General features: G+C 50.1%; 6 protein-coding genes across 6 annotated transcripts; 2 read left to right on the top strand and 4 right to left on the bottom strand.

Annotated features, from left to right (window-relative positions):
- Window positions 1-1038: 1038 nt before the first annotated feature.
- Window positions 1039-3064, top strand: KY384_005968 (uncharacterized protein; the record flags this gene model as incomplete). Its single annotated transcript, XM_044814465.1, has 3 exons — window positions 1039-1359; window positions 1428-2823; window positions 2889-3064. 3 exons carry the CDS (start codon window positions 1039-1041, stop codon window positions 3062-3064), a joined length of 1893 nt encoding a protein of 630 aa, XP_044668615.1.
- A 341-nt stretch (window positions 3065-3405) lies between these two features.
- Window positions 3406-5040, bottom strand: KY384_005967 (uncharacterized protein; the record flags this gene model as incomplete). The annotated part of the gene is made up of 2 exons (XM_044814464.1): window positions 3406-4347; window positions 4405-5040. 2 exons carry the CDS (start codon window positions 5038-5040, stop codon window positions 3406-3408), a joined length of 1578 nt encoding a protein of 525 aa, XP_044668614.1.
- Window positions 5041-7682: 2642 nt separating this feature from the next.
- Window positions 7683-8621, bottom strand: KY384_005966 (uncharacterized protein; the record flags this gene model as incomplete). The annotated part of the gene is made up of 1 exon (XM_044814463.1): window positions 7683-8621. The coding sequence occupies one exon, from the start codon at window positions 8619-8621 to the stop codon at window positions 7683-7685; it is 939 nt and encodes a 312-aa protein (XP_044668613.1).
- Window positions 8622-9126: 505 nt separating this feature from the next.
- KY384_005965 (uncharacterized protein) lies at window positions 9127-13831 on the top strand (the record flags this gene model as incomplete). Its single annotated transcript, XM_044814462.1, has 2 exons — window positions 9127-9272; window positions 9331-13831. 2 exons carry the CDS (start codon window positions 9127-9129, stop codon window positions 13829-13831), a joined length of 4647 nt encoding a protein of 1548 aa, XP_044668612.1.
- A 525-nt stretch (window positions 13832-14356) lies between these two features.
- KY384_005964 (uncharacterized protein) lies at window positions 14357-16252 on the bottom strand (the record flags this gene model as incomplete). The annotated part of the gene is made up of 1 exon (XM_044814461.1): window positions 14357-16252. One exon carries the CDS (start codon window positions 16250-16252, stop codon window positions 14357-14359), a length of 1896 nt encoding a protein of 631 aa, XP_044668611.1.
- Window positions 16253-16944: 692 nt separating this feature from the next.
- On the bottom strand, window positions 16945-19878 carry KY384_005963 (uncharacterized protein; the record flags this gene model as incomplete). The annotated part of the gene is made up of 4 exons (XM_044814460.1): window positions 16945-17163; window positions 17332-17530; window positions 17964-19456; window positions 19507-19878. The coding sequence occupies 4 exons, from the start codon at window positions 19876-19878 to the stop codon at window positions 16945-16947; spliced, it is 2283 nt and encodes a 760-aa protein (XP_044668610.1).
- Between the last annotated feature and the right edge of the window lie 686 nt (window positions 19879-20564).

The raw sequence follows: 20564 nt of genomic DNA, 5'->3' as shown, positions 1-20564 counted from the left end.
CGGTGCTTTGGCGTTGATCAAGGAGGGATAAGTGATGATACCCCAATCAAGGTTGACGTGGTATGTGATGAAAGAATGGAGTTGTTGTCAAAAGGACGTCTCATCCATGGGGCACTGCCCTCAACCTTAGTGGTAGCAGCAATCGAAAGGCCGAGTTGCCGTTCAGATAATATCGGTGCAGCTGTTTGCTTCTAATGAACCCAAGCTTCTCGTACAACCTCGTTGCTGCGGCGTTAATGACTTCAGTCTCAAGACATACCTGATGACGGTGAGTTCAGAAACAATAATGAGAAAACTCTGAGCGGACTTCCTCAGCGCCCTTGGCAATCATGGCATCTATAGCTCTCTTGACAAGCCTTGTTGCTATACCTCTGTTCCTATGTTCTTCTTGAACGGCCAACATTGCGACATAGCCTCTTTGCAACTCGCCCCTGTGTTGTTCAAGCTTGCAGATCACGACGCCGATGAGTTTGGCATCTTGATCTACAGCCTTAGGAGAACACATCAACAATTATATTTGACCATGCGTCTGAAGCAAGCATACAATGAAGCATAGATCTCCCCATTCTCCTAAGAAATAGCGGTAAACGTAAATGCTATAGGGCTCTGAAAGATCTTTAGAGATCAGATCCCGCATAGGGGTGAGATAGGCTGCTTCTTTCTCATGCGTGTACTGAATCAGATCTAAGTGCAGTGGGTCTTGAGCTTTCTGATCGTAACTCATGACAGCATATATCAATAAGTCGACGTAGCGAGATGTTCAATTCAGTGATGTTTGATGCTGAAAAATGCCCACAGATACCCTCCCGTGAATCTTGTGTAACGACTGCGTAATTTGTCTCCTGTACGACAGCAGGGCCGGTTTGTCGGACTGAACTAGAGTAGGGTACTATGCAAGGCGTCCATGATTTTGTATGCCTTGTCGGACCAGAATCTATTGGAATTGTCATCTTGTCTCGCTGAACGACCTGCTACACAGCGTCGTCTGCTCTCTTTTCTACTCAATGCTTGCATATATTTTATAAAGAAGAAGAAACCATGCGCTCTCGGTCAATATGTCCACCCTCCGAAGACGAATTATTGGAGACTCATCTGTTGACCCTTCACGAGACTCCTCCCCCCAAACCTGAACCGGTGATACCGGTCCCAGTTCGCCAACTTGAAAAGCTGAAGAGAAAGAAGGGCAAGCGAAAGTCATGGCTGCTGTTTGGACTCGGTGGGCTTTTTGGCATCTGCGTCGCTGCTTTCTTCGCCGAGCAGCATGATGTGATCAACTTTGAGGGGCTGGCGGACTTTAATCTGGATGCTTTAATTGACGTGATCCCAGCTGGAATCGTGAAGGATGCAAAGGACATCACGGTAGCCTCCCTCGAGCGTGCCAACTGAGGAGCGTGGACTGAAGCTGATGCAGCTCACGTCCACTTTAGAATCATGAGCGCGAAGCCGTCAATTACGATTCCTTTGCTGTTGGATTGCACGCGCAATCTCAAGGGATCAAGGCAAAGCATCCGGTGATCATGGTACCAGGTGTAATATCTACAGGACTGGAAAGCTGGGGGACTGAAGAAGCTTCGAGGCCATATTTCAGGAAAAGACTATGGGGCAGCTGGAGTATGATGAGAGCCTTAGTCACAGATAAAGCCGGCTGGAAGAAGCATATCATGCTCGACAAAGAGACTGGCCTTGATCCTCCCGGTGTGAAGTTGAGAGCTTCTCAAGGATTTGATGCTACAGATTTCTTCATCACTGGCTACTGGATCTGGAACAAGATTCTTGAGAACCTAGCAACAGTTGGCTACGATCCGTCGAATGCTTTCAGTGCGACTTACGATTGGCGATTATCATATGCCAATCTAGAGAACAGGGATCAATACTTCTCGCGTCTTCGTGGTCATATCGAGCTTGCCGTAAATACGAAGGGAGAGAAGGTTACCATCGTATCTCACAGCATGGGTTCTCAAGTACTGTTCTACTTCCTTCATTGGGTAGAATCAGAAGCCGGCCAAGGTTGGGTAGAGAAATATGTTGATTCTTGGATTAACATCAGCGGCTCTCTGCTTGGAGCGCTGAAGGGTTTACCAGCGTTTCTTTCCGGCGAGATGAAAGACACGGCGCAGCTAAATCCATTCGCAGTCTACGGCCTGGAAAAGTTCCTTGGTAAAGGCGAGCGCTGTGAGATCTTCCGTAGCATGCCCGGCACCTCTTCCCTTCTGCCAAAGGGAGGTAATGCAGTCTGGGGCGACAGAACATGGGCGCCAGATGACCAAGTCGGGCGTAATATAAGCTATGGCACTTTCCTCAATTTTCGGGATCGCAATGTCACGCAAGGGGCCTCACGAAATCTTACTATCGAAGAGTCGCTCGAGTATCTTCTGTCCAACGCAGAAGACTGGTACAAGTCTATGGTCCTTGAAAATTACTCTCATGGTGTCGCACTCACTACCGCCGAAGTCGAGATGAACGAGCGTATTGCGTCTAAATGGGTCAATCCGCTCGAAACTCGGCTCCCGCTCGCGCCTAGTCTCAAGATATACTGCTTCTACGGAATAGGGAAAGCAACAGAAAGATCCTACTTCTACAAGGATGACCCAGACCCTCTGAACACTGCTAATGTGACGATTGATACGAGTGTAACGGGTGGTGAGATCGACCACGGCGTGATTCAAGGCGAAGGGGACGGCACCGTGCCCTTGTTAAGCAATGGCTACATGTGTGCCAAAGGCTGGAACATCAAGCGATTCAATCCTGCTGGAATCAAAGTCAAGACATTTGAGATGCCGCATGAGCCTGATAGATTCAGTCCAAGGGGAGGGCCAAATACTGGTACGTACTCGACCGATGCAGGGAATAAAGAATTGTGATCTTTGCTGATGCATTTCGCGATTTAGGCGATCATGTAGATATTCTAGGGAGGTCATCGCTTAATGATCTTATCCTGAGAGTCGCAGGTGGCAAGGGAGACCTCATCGAGGAATCTTATGTAAGTGATATAAGGAAGTATGCGGAGAAGGTCAGAATTTATGAAGAGGAGCCCGCTTTTGGAGAGAAAGCGAATTTTCCATAGGGAAAGCTGGATTTTACATGATTACAATAGAACGCAACAGATTCATAGAATATCAGAATTCTCGTTGATTGAATGATGCTTCGGCATTACTATCAACGACCGCTTATCCATCCCGTAGTCTCTCTCCTACGTACGTCATCTCCATTTTCAAACATACATTATCGTAACCAAATTGTACAGAAGAAGCGGATGAGATTTCCGTATGGTGACATCCAGCTTCATATGCCCGATCGTATACACAACGCCAACGCTGCAGTTCATGCAAAAGTCCCGCAAATACTATGCTGCAAACTCATTAATGTTGTTGCAGGTCGCATCCCATTATTCTATGGTCAGTTTTATTAATCAAAAGCCCTCGCTTTTGCTGTTTGTCTTGGAAGACTCGCGCCATTGAGTTTGTTTCTCTCCAAAAGCGCTGCCCTACCCTCCTTTTCTTTGTTTGCTTCTCGAATCATTTGCCGCCTTCGGGCATCGAAATCAAAATCAGGCATCGGCTCATCATTACTGTTATTGCGAGAATGGAGTTGCGATGATCGTCCACTCCCGTTCTCTCGGTCACGGATTGATGAAGTAGATTTCATCTTTCGTAGGCCTTTGGAAGGCTTGCTCGATTCCTTGCCGTTTGTAGTGGTGTGGTAATCGAGGTCTGTGATTAAGCCGATGTTCCCATTGGAGATTTCTTTCACGTCATTACGTCCGCGAAAGCTTCGGATTTCGCGAGCAATCTTCTCGAGGGTTGTAAATGGCGTACGCTCCCTTTTCTTCGACGTTGTTGTTGGCATGGTGTTGGCCTTTTGAAGGCTGGGCGGTGAGGCTGGAAGCGGTTTATTGATCGTGGTTGGAATGTTCGAGTGGCTGTGGTCGCTACTGCTGGTGGAAGGACGATCGCTTGTTGCAAAGCTGACACCGGAGTCTGCTTTACGTTCATTTCGGCGACGTGATACAGCCTCTGGTGAGAAGTAAGAGGCACCAGTGACTTCTCCACACTCGTCAATGAGACCATTGGCAGTCCGTAGATACTTATCGACTACTTCACGAACAGCCTTCCATCCATTTCGGTCTTCAGGCTTAGCTCCTTGAAGCTCCAAGTTTTTAAGGATTTCTCTACCGTTGTTCTCGACGCCGGTGATGTATCTAAAAAAAGCGGCTCTTTGGGTCGAGAGGATATGCTGGGTCAGCTGTCTCGTAGGTGGCGAGACAGTGGCAGGTGGGTAGAGCGTGTTCAGCATCGCTATGCTATTGGCCTTTGAGAATGGTTCTAGACGCATCTCATTGATCAAAGTCTAAAGTCGACCGTTATTAGCCGCCTTCCAACTGTTGAAGAAGCACATAGAACTTACCCAGCGGCGAAGGCCAATGTAGACTTGTGTGTATAGCGCCTCAACCTTTCGCTCTTTGTCATGCATCCCATTTACCCATTCTGAAATCCGAGAATTGTAGCTGATTTCCGCCCTCCGCTCAGACACAACGTCTTCATCTATGCCGAGACGTTGCAAGACCGCAGTCAGCTCTCTCTTCCTCCTGTTCTCTAGATCTTTCAAGTAATCGAGCGCGGTCAGGGACTGAGTGAAATCAACCATAGCCAAGTCTTCTGTAAAACACCGTCGGACGAAAGAAGTGATGAACGCCGGAGGCAGTGAACATGGCTGCGAGGGCAATTGGCTGATGTGTTCCATCAAGCACTGTTTAAAATGATCTGTTGCGGTGGCTTGCGGTAGATGATGCTTTGGATCCACAGGAAACTCTGGTGTCTGTGGAGAACCGTCAAGGCTAGAGGCGGATGAGGACAAGGACGGAGTATCGACACGAGTCGATTGACGAGGAGGTTGCTGCGCAGAGGGTGCAGAATTCAGAGTATACATCGTACGTAAAGGTATTTCATATGTGCTGGGATAGGTTAGGAGGTGCTCCAATATCCAAGGGTAGGCTGAACCCTCGGTTGACGAAGAGGACGAAGAGCTGTTGTGTGGAGACATGATGAGGAATGCTGCTGATGGTAGCGGATTTGTATTGACGGTCGGCGTGGAGGGAACTGAGTACGCTGCAGTCGCGAGTAGTGCGTTAGACCATTGGGGATGGGGGTGATAAGGCCAGAGGTAAGCAAGAGCAGACGCCCTGGTGGACGACGTAGCTATAGAACGGGGACGTAGGCCTCTCGTGTTGTTTGTTGTGGTTGGTGTTTTGTTGCGGTTGCCCGTGCTGTTGCTACCCAGTGTCTGTCACCGACCCTCGATGACAGCGCCCCACGTACACAACACCCAAAACCCCTGCAACCTCCCGCACAATTATGACAGATACCCGATGATGCTGTGTTCCTTTCTGAAATCGATTGCCAGCAATTCAAGCAGAGTTTCCAATCAATCTAGGAAACGCGACAATGGCTTTGCACCTCCAGTCGAGACCAAAAGGCTAGGTAGGTTATTAGGGTCGCAAGTAATGTTCACCGCAAGCTGGACTTTTCCGTTTTCCCAGTGAGAAGTTAGAGTCCGAAGCAGCTCCGTCCACAAAAATTGCTGAGAGATAGGCACGGTTTGCGGCGTGAGCTCGTTGGAGAGGGTGTGCCCGCGGCGAGCCCGAATATTGTTCTGGCACCGAGGTTTGGTAGCTCGCCGAGCAACGGAATGGCCAAAGAAGTGACAGTCAAGGTGGATAGCCAGAAGCGATCAAGGAGGGAGTAGGATGAGGATGCCGGAAGCTGAAGCAGACACGAGAATGATGATTGGGGTCAAAATGGGAAGAAATGGCAGAAACGGCAACTTAAGCGGTACCTGCGCCTCCCGCGCAATTACTACTGCGCTCTAGGTACCAGCACGGTAGACGGTCGAACGAGGATGATGATTATGATTATTCGGCTCAACTCCTTTCCCAAACGATTCAGCCGTGCGGTTCCTTTGGTTCCCTTTGCTCTGTTCGCATGCTTCTTTTCGGTAAGGATGCGCTCGTCTAAAGATCCCATCGATCCTATTCTTCAGCCGCCCTAGTGAATAATAGCAGAAAGGCCGACGTTACAGCATGGAACCTGTGCCGTCCTTCCACCACCAGAGACAGACGTCCGAGGACCCCTTGACTGGCACGCTCGACCTGAGGGATGGGCAGATCACGATGCCGTGCATGGAACTACGCTGCTTCTTCGAATTCATCTGCGAGATCGCCAATCAGATCCACTACTCTACATATGAATGTGTGACATGACCTGGACAGATCCCGCTTTGAGAAAATTAGGATGCTTGAATTATGCGACATGCAGCCAGCCATTATGATTGCGGAAAAAGGAAAAAGGAAAAAGGAGATTACTTTATCGGCTTTCTTCTTCAGATCTAGACCTAGTGCACATGCACGCTTCACCGTGGGATCTGCTCAAAGACCACTATTCTTGCTCAATAATAATCTGCCTCATTGCAATCCGAATCAGGATTTGAACGACTGTGGTCCTCCTCCGGTTGGGACATCTACGCCCCCCCGCCCTCCATGTCTCCAGGCCCAGGCCAGGCCCAGCAGGATGCTCGTGGCCTCCCTCCCTCCCAAGCGGCGACTGCCTCCTCGGCACAAACCGAACGTTTGGACCATGGGGAGAGCCGGTCCCGGCGCTGCAAGCCATGCGTGGGTGACTTAGTCCTACGCCATCCCGCATACCCGCCTCAATCAGTCGACGGCACATCCAGGCGTGCCATACACCTTCTCCGCTCCCGCCGCTTAGGACTGCTGGGCTCGACCTAAGCGGTTTTGTAGGAGACCGCCTCACACACCTTCCTCTGGAGGGGCTATATCCACGAGGTTTGCATGTGCCCAGCGCATATACCTCGACACATTGCTCCGATCTGTCGCATTTTCCGAACACGTGGAAAGTGTCTACTACTGACTGAGTACCGCATTGCCCGCTCCCACCGCCTTTCAGCGTTTTGTTCCTCGTGAACTTTACCATAGGCAACCAGAGGCAGGGGAATTGGAGCAGCGCTCACTTCAGAGCTGTCTTGGACGAGAGAGGTCATAATAATGCCTCAATGACGATGCCCTGAGGGCGCAATTACCAAATCGAAGTTGACACGGACGTTCAACTAGTCATCGGCCATACGCCAGGCTGGCCTACTGCTGAATCCTGGGGTACTCACAAGCCAGCCAATAACAACCATAGCGGAAGGTGAAAGGCCAGGCACCTCAGCCTGTGAAGATCCCGCTGCACGTGTATGTGAAACTCAAGCGACAAAGCCACGGAAAAGCCCACGGCCGAAGATCACTACTACGATGTGCTAGCCAAAGGCAAAGGAGTCTGGCTTGGGTTGTTAAAGAGCGGAATGGCGCGCCTGGTACCGAGCCTGTTCGAGGACTGAAACCTCGCCCGTGGTGAAACGACGAAACATGAGCCGTGGTCAGGTTCGCATCATTGATGGATCTTCAACACCATCAAGGACTCAATGAGTTCACTGTCGCGGCAAGTTCTATTCCTAGCATGCTGCCGCACTTGCAGTGCTCGACCACCAACTGCTTCGACTGGTGAAACGAACCATTATCATTGAGTTATTTTCAGTGCTTCATGCTCTTCTTCAAGAACGAGGGCGCAAGCCAGCTTTGAGACATGATGGAAACTATGGAGTCGGCTAAGAGCACCGAAACTTTACATTCAGGGTAACATCAGACAGCCTGACGTAACATCCACAGCACTTCCAGCAAGAACGACCTTCTCGACGCTTTTACCGCTGCTGTCCAGCGTGACCGTCACGTGTATCTCACCTGTGCGGCCCATTTCGACCCCTTGCTCGATCACATATGCATACGTTTTGTCAGCTTCGCTACGCAGAAGCGAGAGGTATGATGCCAGAGTGCAGGCTGCGCTTCCGGTACATGCGTCCTCTTCAATGCGTGGTGAGAACATTCTGCTCCGGATCGTCGTTTCGGTTTGCAAGGTTCCCGTAAGCGTATAGTAGTAAGAAGCTGTGAGTGAAGGCTCCCAACCTTCGTCGAGGCTTAAAACGGAATCTGGGTCAATCTGCGCGGACGGATCTAGTGCGCTAAGATTTGCGAGCTCAGGTACTTCGATCAACGCAAATGTCATCCCTTTGACAATAGAGACGAAAGGGAAATGGCTGTATTTTGGATCCTGAGGAAGCCTGTCGATGGGTTGCCTGTCGAGGAAATCGCTCCTGCGGGCTTTCGCTTCGTGGATGTGGACCTTATGCGGGACTTCAGCCTCTGCCTGCAGCGTCCGCCGATTGTACCTGCCAACAAGTGGACCAGCCTTCAGGACGAATTTCACATTCTCTAATGGCGGGGAGGTGCTCTGAGCTACATGAACTAAGCTGCCAATGATAGGATGCCCAGCGAATGGCAATTCCTGCGTAGAGGTAAATATATCGAGGCGACGCTCCTGGGAATCAGGTCTAGGGGCATGCAGAAAGACCGTTTCAGAGAAGTTGAATTCACGGGCAATGGCTTGTTTCGTCTGCTGGTTGAGACCTTCCGCCTCAGCTGGCAGTTTGACGATGGCAAGCTGATTGCCTTTGAAGCGGGTGCGGGTAAACACATCAACGGTCGCAAAGTCTAGACTATTGGGCATCGACATGATGAGCGAGGTTGATAGAGCGCGCTGTGGGGAGGGAACAGGTAGGAAAGGCAGTTACCTCCAGCAATGATGAACGAGAAAGGTAGATAACTAAATGTTTGACTCACGTGAAAAAGATCTCATTTTGGTCAGTATTGCTGATTTCTCACCTCAGTACGCACACAAGGCACATCAGTTTTTGAGAGGGGCCAGGCTTCATATGATGCTTTTCCTAGCTACGTGCAAGAAGGGTATCAATGAGTCCCTCATGCCAGTCAACATCCATTCAGAAGGATTCGACATCAGTCGGAAATGCAGAAATCATTTGACCTCGTCTTTGACGCCCCCAGTATTTTGCATCACTTGCCGGTACTTTCAAGACTGAGCGGCCCAAGGGTCCCCTAGGTCACGTGCTTAATCCCCTAAATCCGAATTGCAGATTTATGTGTCCTGAGCATGGCATGTCAAAATCGTAAATACTTTTCCCAAGCTGGCGCTCCAAGCGTGAATGCTTGCATAAACTGCCATGGGACTGCAAACTTGCCGGCAGGAGCTAGTGAGGCTCTTGTCCTTTGCAATTGTGCTCAGTGCCAGACTGGTTCTGGCCGGCCCTTCGATCAATGTCGCATTGCAAGCATCCTTTGCTTCTCCGCCTTACCTACTAGAGCTGCTGTTGGTGATACTCCAGGCCGCTCCTGTAAATCTATGCTGGTCAGCTGACATGTAGCAGAGAAACGGCCGCAGAGGAAAACCCAACTTCCTACTTTCCACTCCTTGATCGGATAGCCGAAGGGCGATTCATAGACTGCAATACGGATCAAGAATTATATGACAATTTCCTGCATGTCTTGAGGGAGGAGGGCCATATCGACACTGAGGAGGGCATAGCCTCCTTCCAATTTGCGCTCTCGATACACTCTGCAGCGCCTCGGATTCAAGCGCACTATCAGTATTATGAAACCTCCATTGAGCCGTCACTGATGGTTGCACAAGACGCGGCTTGTCCAATATGGGTCCACTTTAATGGTAAACAATACTGCTCGCCTGCTCTGGACAAGGCCCAGCAGGACGCAGGGCAGATCAAGAACCTTGCGGGGCTGCCATTTGATCGGATATTGGACGCGCCTGTAGACTCTGAAGCAGTACCATCAGTCCTTTATGCCGATATCACTTCTCCACTATTTGGACAGTTCCATCACACTATCAGTGCTACGGCAAGGAATGGGGAGACATCGTATAGGATACGATATAGGCCGCAAGGTTCGCAGGAGAGAAAGCCTTTACCGATCAATGGATATGGAGTAGAATTGATGCTCAAGCGCACCGATTACATTGTCATTGATGATCGTGAGGCCGCAAAGGAGGGCGAGGATGAGGCTGACTTTTCTGAGGAGACGGCTTCTGACTGGGAGGCACCCCCAATTTTAGATACGATTGACGAAGAGATCACAGATCTCAAGCCCTTGGCAGCGAAAGAGCTGTCTGGCCTTGGCCTCAAAACAACTAGCTTTATCATGGCGAGTGAGGATCCATTCGAAACATTAAACAAGATCTCTCGAGACTTTCCTAAGTTTTCCATGCCTCTTTCGAAGCGCAATGTCTCGAAAGAGGTTCTTGCCGAGCATCGTGTCAATCGTGAAAAGTTTCTCCCCGCAGGTTACAATGTCATTTGGATGAACGGTCAGCAAATCCAGTCGAGAGAGATGGACGCGTATGCTTTGCTTCAGCAATTGCGAAGGGAGCGTCAAATTGTAGGCAACCTCCAAAAGCTGGGCTTCACTGGCGCAGAGTCAGTGAAAATCCTATCAAGTTCAGCCATTTCAGAATCGAAAGTGGAGGAGGATTCTCAACGCTACAATTATAGGGACGACATCGAAGGTGGAGGAGTGATTATCTGGCTCAACGATATCGAAAGGGATCAGCGATACAGTTCATGGCCTCCTGAAGCCTCAGCTATTTTACAACGAACATGGCCAGGTCAATTGCCGCAAGTACGCAGAGACATTCACAATGTGGTCATCCCAATGGATTTGACGGATGATCAAGATCTTGAAATCATTGTGGAGCAACTACAGATGGCTGTGAAGCGCAAATTCCCTATCCGGTTTGGTATTGTACCTTTGCTGACAACAGCGAATGCCATTGATCAGGCAAAAGTGGTCTACCATATCTGGGATTCATATGGCCTCTCTGCTCTATTCTCTTACCTGGAACTCAGTAGAAAAAGTAAAGGACCAGCTGTTCTTCGGGGCAATTTTGAGTCTTCTGTGAAGGATCGTAAGCTTCGCCATGGTCGGCTAGCAGCTGACTTTCAAGAAGTGCTTCAAGGAGACAGCGAGAACATGCAGGCTTTGGACGAGTCGTCAGGAGAAAGTCTCAGCGCTACCGCAAATGCCATCTCTCTAGACCTCGTTCGTAGGTACTTCAAACGCTTGGGCATTGTGAGTCAGCCTGCGCCATTCTTCTCAAACGGGGTAGCCATGCCTCGAAATGACAATTGGCTTTCAGCAATGACATCGCGCGTGGACGCGGATTTGAGGATGCTCCAGCGTCAGGTGTACGAGGGGCAAATTCCTGAGGACAGTTGGCTTGCTGGTCAGCTGATTGAAAATGCGCCCGCGTATCGTAATGCCCTCATTGTGCCAGAAGACGAGGCTAGCATCAAATTTGTTGATATTGGAAGCCTTACTGACGCGCAAAAAGACCTCTATGACACTCTTCCCCACGTTCCGTCGGTACCAGAGGCTGTCGGGATGGAAAGGTTTGCCCCTGAACTCACGATCATTGCCAATTTTGATTCAGAGGATGGCGTGAAGCTCTTGCTAGAAGGTGCGAAGTTTCAACGAGAGCAGCCTGAGGTCGAAGTCAGACTTCTGCATAATCCCACAAGTACCAAATTGGCAGCTCGATCGATCATGATCGCTGAGCTTGCTAGAAGGAATCATGGACGACTAGAACGCGGAGCACTTGAGTCAGCTTTGCATGCAGAAAGACCGGCGAGTGAACATAGCCAACGCACAATTGAGGAAGCAGAAAGCACCTGGCAGGGATGTCAGCTACTTATCAGAGCATTCTCATTGACTCCTGGTGAACACTCGTTAATTTTGAATGGCAGAAAGGTAGGCCCTTTGCCTCCGGCGGCTGTCTTTTCGCTCGAAGACTTCAGTTTCCTTCTACAGTACGAGCGCCAAAAGCGACTTTTGCCAGCTGAAAAGGCTTTGACCACTCTCGGCTTGCACGATCGTCTAAAATCAGCGTCCGATTCGGCGGTTCTTACCTCTACCATTGCGCTTTCAGCTATCTCGGATATACCTGAGGGTATTTTTGACTCATCGCCAACAGTCCGTATGGACAGATTTCGTGACTGGTCAGATACTTACACCATGATCACGACTGGGAACGTGGAGACTTCTTCGATCCATCTCGTGGCCTCAATCGATCCCACGAGCCAAGTTGCGCAGAGGTGGATACCCATTTTGAAAGTGCTTTCGGAACTCAGTGGGGTCCATGTGAAGCTATTCTTAAATCCACGGGAAAAGATGCAGGAGCTCCCAGTTAAGCGTTTCTATCGCCACATTCTAGAGTCGAAGCCAACGTTCACCCAAAGCGGCGGTGTCAGTGCTCCTGGGGCAATTTTTCGAGGGGTACCAGAAGAAGCTCTGCTGAATCTCGCCCTCGATGTCCCACCAGCTTGGCTTGTCACTGCTAAACAATCCATTCACGACCTTGACAACATCAAGCTCAGCGCACTCAAGAAAGGAGAGGACGTAGATGCTTTGTACGAGCTAGAGTACATCCTGATCGAGGGCCACTCGAGGGATGTGTCTGTTGGCACTCCGCCTCGCGGAGTCCAATTGTTCCTCGGTACTGAGAGGAACCCGCATTTTGCGGATACGATCATCATGGCGAACCTAGGATATTTCCAGTTCAAGGTCAACCCTGGCTACTGGACCCTGAAATTACAGTCCGGAAGATCCTCCCAAATATTCGCCATCGATAGCGCTGGACAAGAGGGCTGGTACCCCGCGCCTGGCGACCACAGCACCGACATCACCTTAATGTCATTCCAAGGAAAGACGCTCTATCCGCGGCTATCCAGGCGACCCGGTCAGGAGAATGAGGATGTACTCGAAGAAGGAGGCTTGTCTATCCTCAAGACTGGTGCCGCGGCCCCTTACATTCAGAAAGCGAGCAAGCTCGCCTCCTCTTTTCTTTCCAAAACCGGGCTCATCCCTTCAGGCCCCCAACATGCCGACATCAATATCTTCTCTGTTGCCTCCGGCCACTTGTACGAGCGTATGCTATCCATCATGATAGTGAGTGTGATGCGCCACACCAACCGCACCGTCAAATTTTGGTTCATCGCTCAATTTCTCTCTCCCTCCTTCAAAGAGTCCCTCCCTACCCTCGCCTCCCACTACCACTTCGATTACGAACTCATCACCTACAAGTGGCCGCACTGGCTACGCGCTCAACCAGAAAAGCAGCGCCAGATCTGGGGCTACAAGATCCTCTTCCTGGATGTGCTCTTCCCCACCTCCCTTGAGAAAGTCATCTTCGTCGACGCCGATCAGATCGTCCGCACAGACATGTACGATCTCGTCACACTCGACCTCGAAGGCGCCCCATATGGTTTCACACCCATGTGCGACTCCCGCACCTCGATGGAAGGCTACCGCTTCTGGAAAACGGGCTATTGGGCCAACTTCCTGCGTGGGCTCCCCTACCACATCAGCGCCCTCTACGTCGTTGATCTTGTCAAATTTCGCGAGATTGCAGCCGGTGACCGCCTGCGGGGACAGTATCATCAGCTCTCTGCGGACCCAGCAAGCTTGTCGAATCTGGACCAGGACCTGCCCAATCACATGCAGCATGTGCTGCAGATCAAGAGCTTGCCACAGGAATGGCTGTGGTGCGAGACGTGGTGTGCGGATGAGGGCTTGGAGAAGGCAAGGACAATTGATTTGTGTAACAATCCGGAGACCAAGGAGCCAAAGCTCAAGAGGGCGAGAAGGCAGGTCCCTGAGTGGAATGTGTATGATGAGGAGATAGCGGGTGTGCTGAGGGCTGCTGAAGGGAAGGGAGGGGTCAGGGGTGGTGTGCAAGAGGTCATGATTGAGGGGACAGTGGAGGGCAAAAAGGTTCTGGAAAGCTCTGATCCAGAGGGGAAGAAGAATGAGGCTGAAAAGGGAGATGTTCCTGAAGGAAAGAAGATCAAGGATGAATTGTGATTACCAGGTACTTACTGCAAGAGGCGTTATAGATAGATCAGAGACCTGTAAGATGTCAATCTAGAAGTAGCTCATTTAGACATATTGTAAATTATCCACTATATGCAATTTCTATCCATTCATTATCATACACTTCATTTGTATGTGCGTAACCTTTCTAGCCAACGATATCGGCTGTTGTTCAAAACGCCGTCGCTAAGTTCGCAGATATTCTGTGCCTGACTCGACTGCCCTTCCTCCAATTCCTGCAGCAAGCAAGCTTAAAACGGAGTATGGCATGCACAAATGAGCAAGACCTGTGCAGTCCATCACAAAACCTGTCCTGGCGATTCTTCGGCCCTAATAACATAAACGTTCTTGTGTGTCCCCAGCGGCTTTCCGCGGACGTACCCAACTTGCTCAGAGTCTAGGAGTGAACGGGCTGCTGTCTCAACATCTAGCAACAGATAGAAGTCTAGTTAGAAATAGGAAAAGTCACTTCGAAGCACCAAAAAGCTTCTATGGTAGCAAAGAGTCTGCCTGCGGTCAATTCCATCCGCCGCTTGGTCTAGAGCCGATCGTCCCCCATGCATTGTTGTTAGATCCGTTCAGTAGTCGTGACCGATCGTACTCCTCTTCCTCCATCGAGAACACTCCTTCGCCCACTTCTTCGTCAATTCTGTCTTTCTGTGCCGAAGATGGGATTGAGCGGCCAAAGCCAGTCGTAGGGGCAGACGAGTGGCGCGCAGAGTTGGGATGTAGGTTGCCAGACTTGTCACCCGAATCAGAGGCTTTTGAGGAGAGTCGTGTCCGACCGAGTTGCTGGGATAATATAGACATTGAAGAGTGCCGGGGTGGACTTGCGAAGGCAGGAAAGGTCGTTGGAACATCGCCAGCATCTTTGGTGGCGCGCATCGAGGGACTTGCAGACGGATGAAGACTACGTAGAGGCGAACCAACAGGACCAAACTGAGATGGAGAGCTCCCCATGCTCCCCATGCTGCTGTTTGTTTCCGGCTGCCGGCGAACAAACACGTTGCCGTAACGCGAAGGGCTTCCTGCGTTAGGCGACCCAACAATGCTCGATGAATCACCTGGACTCGCAAGTCCGCTTAGCGATTCTCGAACGCTCTTGTTGTCTCTGTCGTTTCTTGATGAGCGGCGTAACTTCTCCTGGGGCGTTAGTATCTGATCATGTAAGCTTGACGGGATGTAGTCGGTCTCTTCGCCATCGCTGAAATTGAACCCCTCATCCCAGTCATCCGTACGCATGCCGGCTTTCGGTAAACTTGCCGAAAGCATATTAGGCTTTGCAATGCGCTGAGAATGCATTGTACGAGGTGGCGGACCTTCATCGCCTGATGTGAAAGGTGATGAACCAAGTTCCGGACCTCGCGTACGCGGGTTACGGTGCGTAGCAAAAGCGGACTGCAGGTTATCTGATGGAGCGAAAGCGTGACGGTTAGTAGAAGAGGGAGGCGAAGAAAACTCAAGACCGAACTTGGAAGGAACGGAAGCCGCTACAGGGCCATGTCTCGCGATGTAAGAGACACCTTGACTGTCGAATGAGGCCGGGAGCGGAGCATCGAGGACGTTTAGATGATTAGACTGAGAATACGCTAGACGTGAGCCTTCTATAGGAGATCCATACTGAGGAGATGCAGGATCGGTGTCTATCGAAGGGATACCATAGGGCCGAGGCTGTGGGATTTGCATTGATCGGTCGTGCTCTGAGAATGGGGGAATTTGTTGAGAAAACGGACCGTTGACATGCGATGTGAGAAGAGACTGTGGAGGCACTGGTTCCGGCTGCGAGTATAGTTGAGGGTCAATCCTCCCACTGAGATCCATACTCCCTCTCGCTGCTGGGTTAGGTCTGTTCACCCGCCGTCCATTAGGAAGAACGTGAGCCAAGGCGCATTTGTGGCCGAACTTGCAATTTCCCTTGATAGTGTCAGCGCTTCCGAACCAGTTCCACTTCTGGCGATAACAGACCTTTTGAAAGTACTTGCAGACCTCATCAGTGGTATTGTCCAAGGCGTGTGAGAACGGGCAGGCCTTCCCCGCCTGACATCCACCGATCCTGAAAAACTTGCAGGGAACATGTGAAGTGCTCTTTGGATTTGGAGGACTCTTTGAGATATCATAGGATCCCATGCTCAATCCGCTTCTGTGCCGTGCGCCTGGTGGTGGTACTTGAGAAGTGGGGCCGCTGGGCATCTGCACAGAACCAGGACCGTGGCCGTTGACCGGCATTGGGACGGGATTGTGGGTAAAGTCGAGTTGAAAACGATTTCCTTCTTGCATGTCGTCTCCGTTCGAGAGGTGCCTGTCGCGCTGAGGGTCGTGGGTGAGATGAGAGGGCGCGTGATCGGCTCGAGGATTGTGAGGAGCGAAGGAATCCACAGCGGACGGAGTCTGCGAGTGTTTGAAGGCCGCCATAGCGGTAGGACAAAGGCTAGCTATACATGTAGAAATCGCATAGGACTCAAGAACAGTGGGATCAGAAGACCAAAGACTGTATCACGCATCTACGGTGTCTCAACAGCCGACACCAGCCGATTCAAAGCCAGAACGCCAAGACTCAGATCTCTCACTATAAGGTATCTACCTTGGACCATCTCTACAACATCGATCATTCACCCCACGCGAAGCGCATGGTGGAAATGGCTATGCAGATTGGCGACCGAGAACTATTCTCCGTCCGGCGGCTACACAGCTTTGCTCGGTGAGAAGCTTCATTTATGGCAAACACATAGGGACGCCCCGTTTGCCCCTAGCAATTTCACAATGTCTGTCATTGTGATGAAATTGATATGCACTTGAGGAGCCGCACACCGGAAATCGCTCATATCCTGATTGAACCTTGTTGACCTTGCCAATGGGTGAAGCGAATAGACGGACAACCAGGACATTGTCCATGCGGTTCACAGGCAGGCTCACATCCCTGAGTCGGCGGAGCGAAGGGCATCGAACACAGGGGAAAGTCCGGACAACGAAGATCACTCTCGTCAATCAAATATGTATGGGTGAAGCATCACGGCAAGTGGTAAACCACGGGTTTGCTTGGTGCAGCTCTTGAATATTCATATCAACAAGCACCTGAGTGTTGCCCCACGTCACACCAGGCTTCCTTATGCGACCAACTCCGTGACCCCCCCAGCTTCTTTGATCTTCTTCTCTGCCAGACTGCTAAAATATCTGGCCCTCACCACAAGCGGAATCTCTGGTAATCTTCCCTTTCCCAACACCTTCGAGTAACCTAGGGGTAAAAGATCGAGGACGGGTGCTGTATCGGATTTTTTATTGGCGATATATTCGTCTCGTTTGTCTTGAGGAACAAGCGCCCATAGCTGTTCAACGTCGTGGTCAGCCCAAGACTCCTTGAATAGTGTGCCACTGCTTCTTAGATAGACACCGATGGCTATTTTTCGTTCATATCGCGGTGAACATAATGATTGCCCATATCCGCAGGATCTCCGGCACAGAGCTGTCGGTACTCATTCATAGTCTTAACGCACCTTGTCTAGATTTATCACTGGCTTCCAGAAATGGTTTTGCAGTTTGTGGAAATATCGCATTCCAACCTTGCCAAAGTACCCAGGATGGTACTTGTCGAGATTGGTTCGATGATGATGCTGGCCACCTGCCATACCTCGACCACCAGGATGCTTCCTATGTTTGCCTATGCGACCGTGACCAGCAGATACATGGCCGCGACTACCCAGAGTGACGTCGTCAGTAAGTCGTCCATTGTGCATAACATTCCGCACGATTGATTCAAGTGGAGAGGGGAGGGAGAACGAAAGGTGGGGGGGACTCATACTGTTTGCGGGTCTTGGTCAATCTAGTAGGCATCGCTACGACTGACAAACTTGGGATGGGGTCGACAATGTTGAAAGGCTCGTCGGGTTGAAGGAGAGCCCTAAGTGCGCGCCAAGGTCTTTCGCTTCATGCGGCTCTTTCAGCCTTACGACTTTGATATCACGACACCTGTCTACATATCATTGATTGGCTGCGTTGCCCCTTTCATAGAGCTTGTAGAGCGCACGATTGTTCATTAGGATCTTCACGCACATATTTTTCAGAATAGCTAAGCTGTAGTCTTTATTTTACTTGTAATTCAAAGAATGCCTTCAGCTGCCTTTCCCACCCTGCGAGCCCGCCTTGCTCCTTTACCAAGCCCTGCCGGATCCAAGCTGGCAGCTTGTCTTGAATTATTCTCCTTCCATATCGTTGATCGAGCAGCACAATTGCAGCATAATCATCCTTGTGTCGAATCGCCCTACCAATGCTCTGATTTACAGCTCGCATGCATGCATTCTCATAAAACTCTTGTTTTGCTTCTTTTCCCCTTTGACCGCTCCCCGTTCGCTTTGCCGTAGATTGCTCGATATATTCCAATTTCGCCTTCCATTGCGCAGATTGGATATTGGGAAACGGGAGACCTACCACGATGATGCCACGGCCCAGAGCGTCCGAAAAGTTTATGCCTTCTGAAAGCTTGCCTCCGATAATGGAAAGGAGTAGGCCCCCTTTTGAGGTAGTGACGGATAGAGAATATGAAGCCAGTGTCTCCTCGACTGGGTCCTCTTTGGTTTCTCGAAATACTGGCTTGCACGACTGTAGTTGCTCCCAAACCGTCTGGTTTAAAGAGTTTAGACCGCGCGATGATTTCCAGTGCTCGATAACCTTATTCAAATACGCATAGCTAGGGAAGAACGCAACGATGCCGTCAGGAATAGACTGCGCTAGCTTGATGAAGCAATCACCCAAAGCGCTCAGTAATCGAGGTGCATCGCGAGCTTCGTAAGTAAAGTTGAAATCTGTTCCGATTGCTGAGTTCAAGATTGGAATGACAACGAGGCTTTCTTTAGAAATGATGTGACCGCAACTCCAAGTCGTCATTCTTTCGGGAGGGACGTAAGGTAAAAGGTGCTGAGCATAATCCTCCATCGGTGACATTGTGCCTCCAGCGAGTATGATCGCTCGCGACTCTTCCACAATGTCCTTGAAATGATATGTGGGGTCCAGAAGCATATATTTGAGCGAAATCTCGCCCAATTCTCCCATTTCGTAGAAGAAGCGACCTTCGGAAGTCGGGTTTGTTAGTGCGAGTAGGAACGATTGCACTTGGATCAAGACTGGAGCAGACCTATTGCTCTGATGGTTCATTTGCTGCCAATTCTGATTTCGCATCTTCAGGTGCTCTGCATGCTGGACGTAGCCTTCGACTTTTCGAGCAAGCTTACTGTGTTGGAGGTATTTTGTGAGCTTGTACAAATTCACTTGGTCGACTCCCTTTCCTGACATCAAGTCACCTACACTGACTGGGCCGTCGGACCCAACCTTTTGAGCAGATTTGCTTTCCAGATAATTTGACAATGAATCTAGTAGTCGTACCAGCTGAGCAATATAGACCCTGTTCATGCCTTTGAGGCGGTTGCGGAATCTCTGGAGGTAAATTCCTATACATTCGCGGCAGCGCTGTAGTTGCATCAGAGATATTGAGACGGAGTAAATGCTTGTGATAGCGTCCATTAAGTTGTGTGCTTCATCGATGATAACCACATGTCCTCTCAAAGAAAGATCAAGCGCCTCACGAGCGGACTTTTGCAAGAGCAAAGGATAGGGTAAAGTCACTATCTATCTATTCGTCAACCTCCAAAGTCTCTGCAACGAGCTAGGAGACATACTTCACTTGGTCTTATGGTGGCTCGTGAGGCGTAGTAGGGGCATATACCGATTTTCCTGCCAAGGTCCTCAAGGTCCTCGATATCTCGAATTGTTGCTAAAGTGTGGTCTCTGAAATCATTGACCAGCGTCTCGCTCTCTTTGTTTGGGAGGAATGGGCACTTGTTGTCTTTTGATGTAATTGGTTGCTGCAACTCAAGACATCGATCATTGATTTCAGAGGTGCTTCCCAGTCTCGATACTCTAGGATTGATGCAGAGGTTCTTACGAGAACCGAGTGGCAAGTGTTTTATTACTACGTGCTCATTCGAAGCCTCAGCGAGCTCATCACCCTCCAAATTCCATGGCGGTGGTGGCAGGTCTACGCGCCTCATTTCTTGCGTGAATTGAGTCAACTGTGAGTGGGTTCTTGAGCAAAAAAATACTTTGACTTCAACAGTGGGCGTCGAATCCTCTTCTCTGGCAGGCTTGAATGCCAGCCCAAGCCTGTACGCGACTATCAGTAGAATACATCTTGGACAAGAAGGTCCTCACATGCTTCTCCATTAATTCAAGGTTTGTCGAGGAAATACCATCTGTCTGAGCAGATTGTCGGGCAAACTGTTTGTCTTCCCCGTCGCTCTCATAATCTTTTAACTCGAATTGATCTCCCTCCTTTGAATCACCTAGAAAGTTGTCTTCGGAGGGTTTCTGAGAAGAATTAGTCTAGGATTTCTATGTGGACGAGCTTTTGCTGACTATCCGCTTAGTTGGAAGACCCTCATTCTGCTCTATTCTTTTCATTCGGGCTTCTTTTGCCCGGACTTGCTTCAACCGTGCTTCAATCTCTACCTTTTGTTCGATAGCTGCTTGCTTTCGAAGCTGATTTGTGTGTTCGCGGACCCATGGAGGCTCGCCGTCATCTGCAGGCCTTAGCCATTGGCACGGTCACCAGGTAAGTCTATACCTTCAACAGCCGAAATAAGCCCAAGAGATTCTTCCTGAGATTCGCGCAGCCAGCTCAACGAACTGCATATGAGACTCAAGGATTTTCCCTTATTCGGGCGTCAGTTGGGTGTTG

Source organism: Bacidia gigantensis (assembly GCF_019456465.1).
Source record: "Bacidia gigantensis strain McMullin 20006 chromosome Unknown contig_246, whole genome shotgun sequence".
Taxonomy (NCBI): domain Eukaryota; kingdom Fungi; phylum Ascomycota; class Lecanoromycetes; order Lecanorales; family Ramalinaceae; genus Bacidia; species Bacidia gigantensis.
This window is presented reverse-complemented; position numbering and strand designations above follow the sequence as displayed.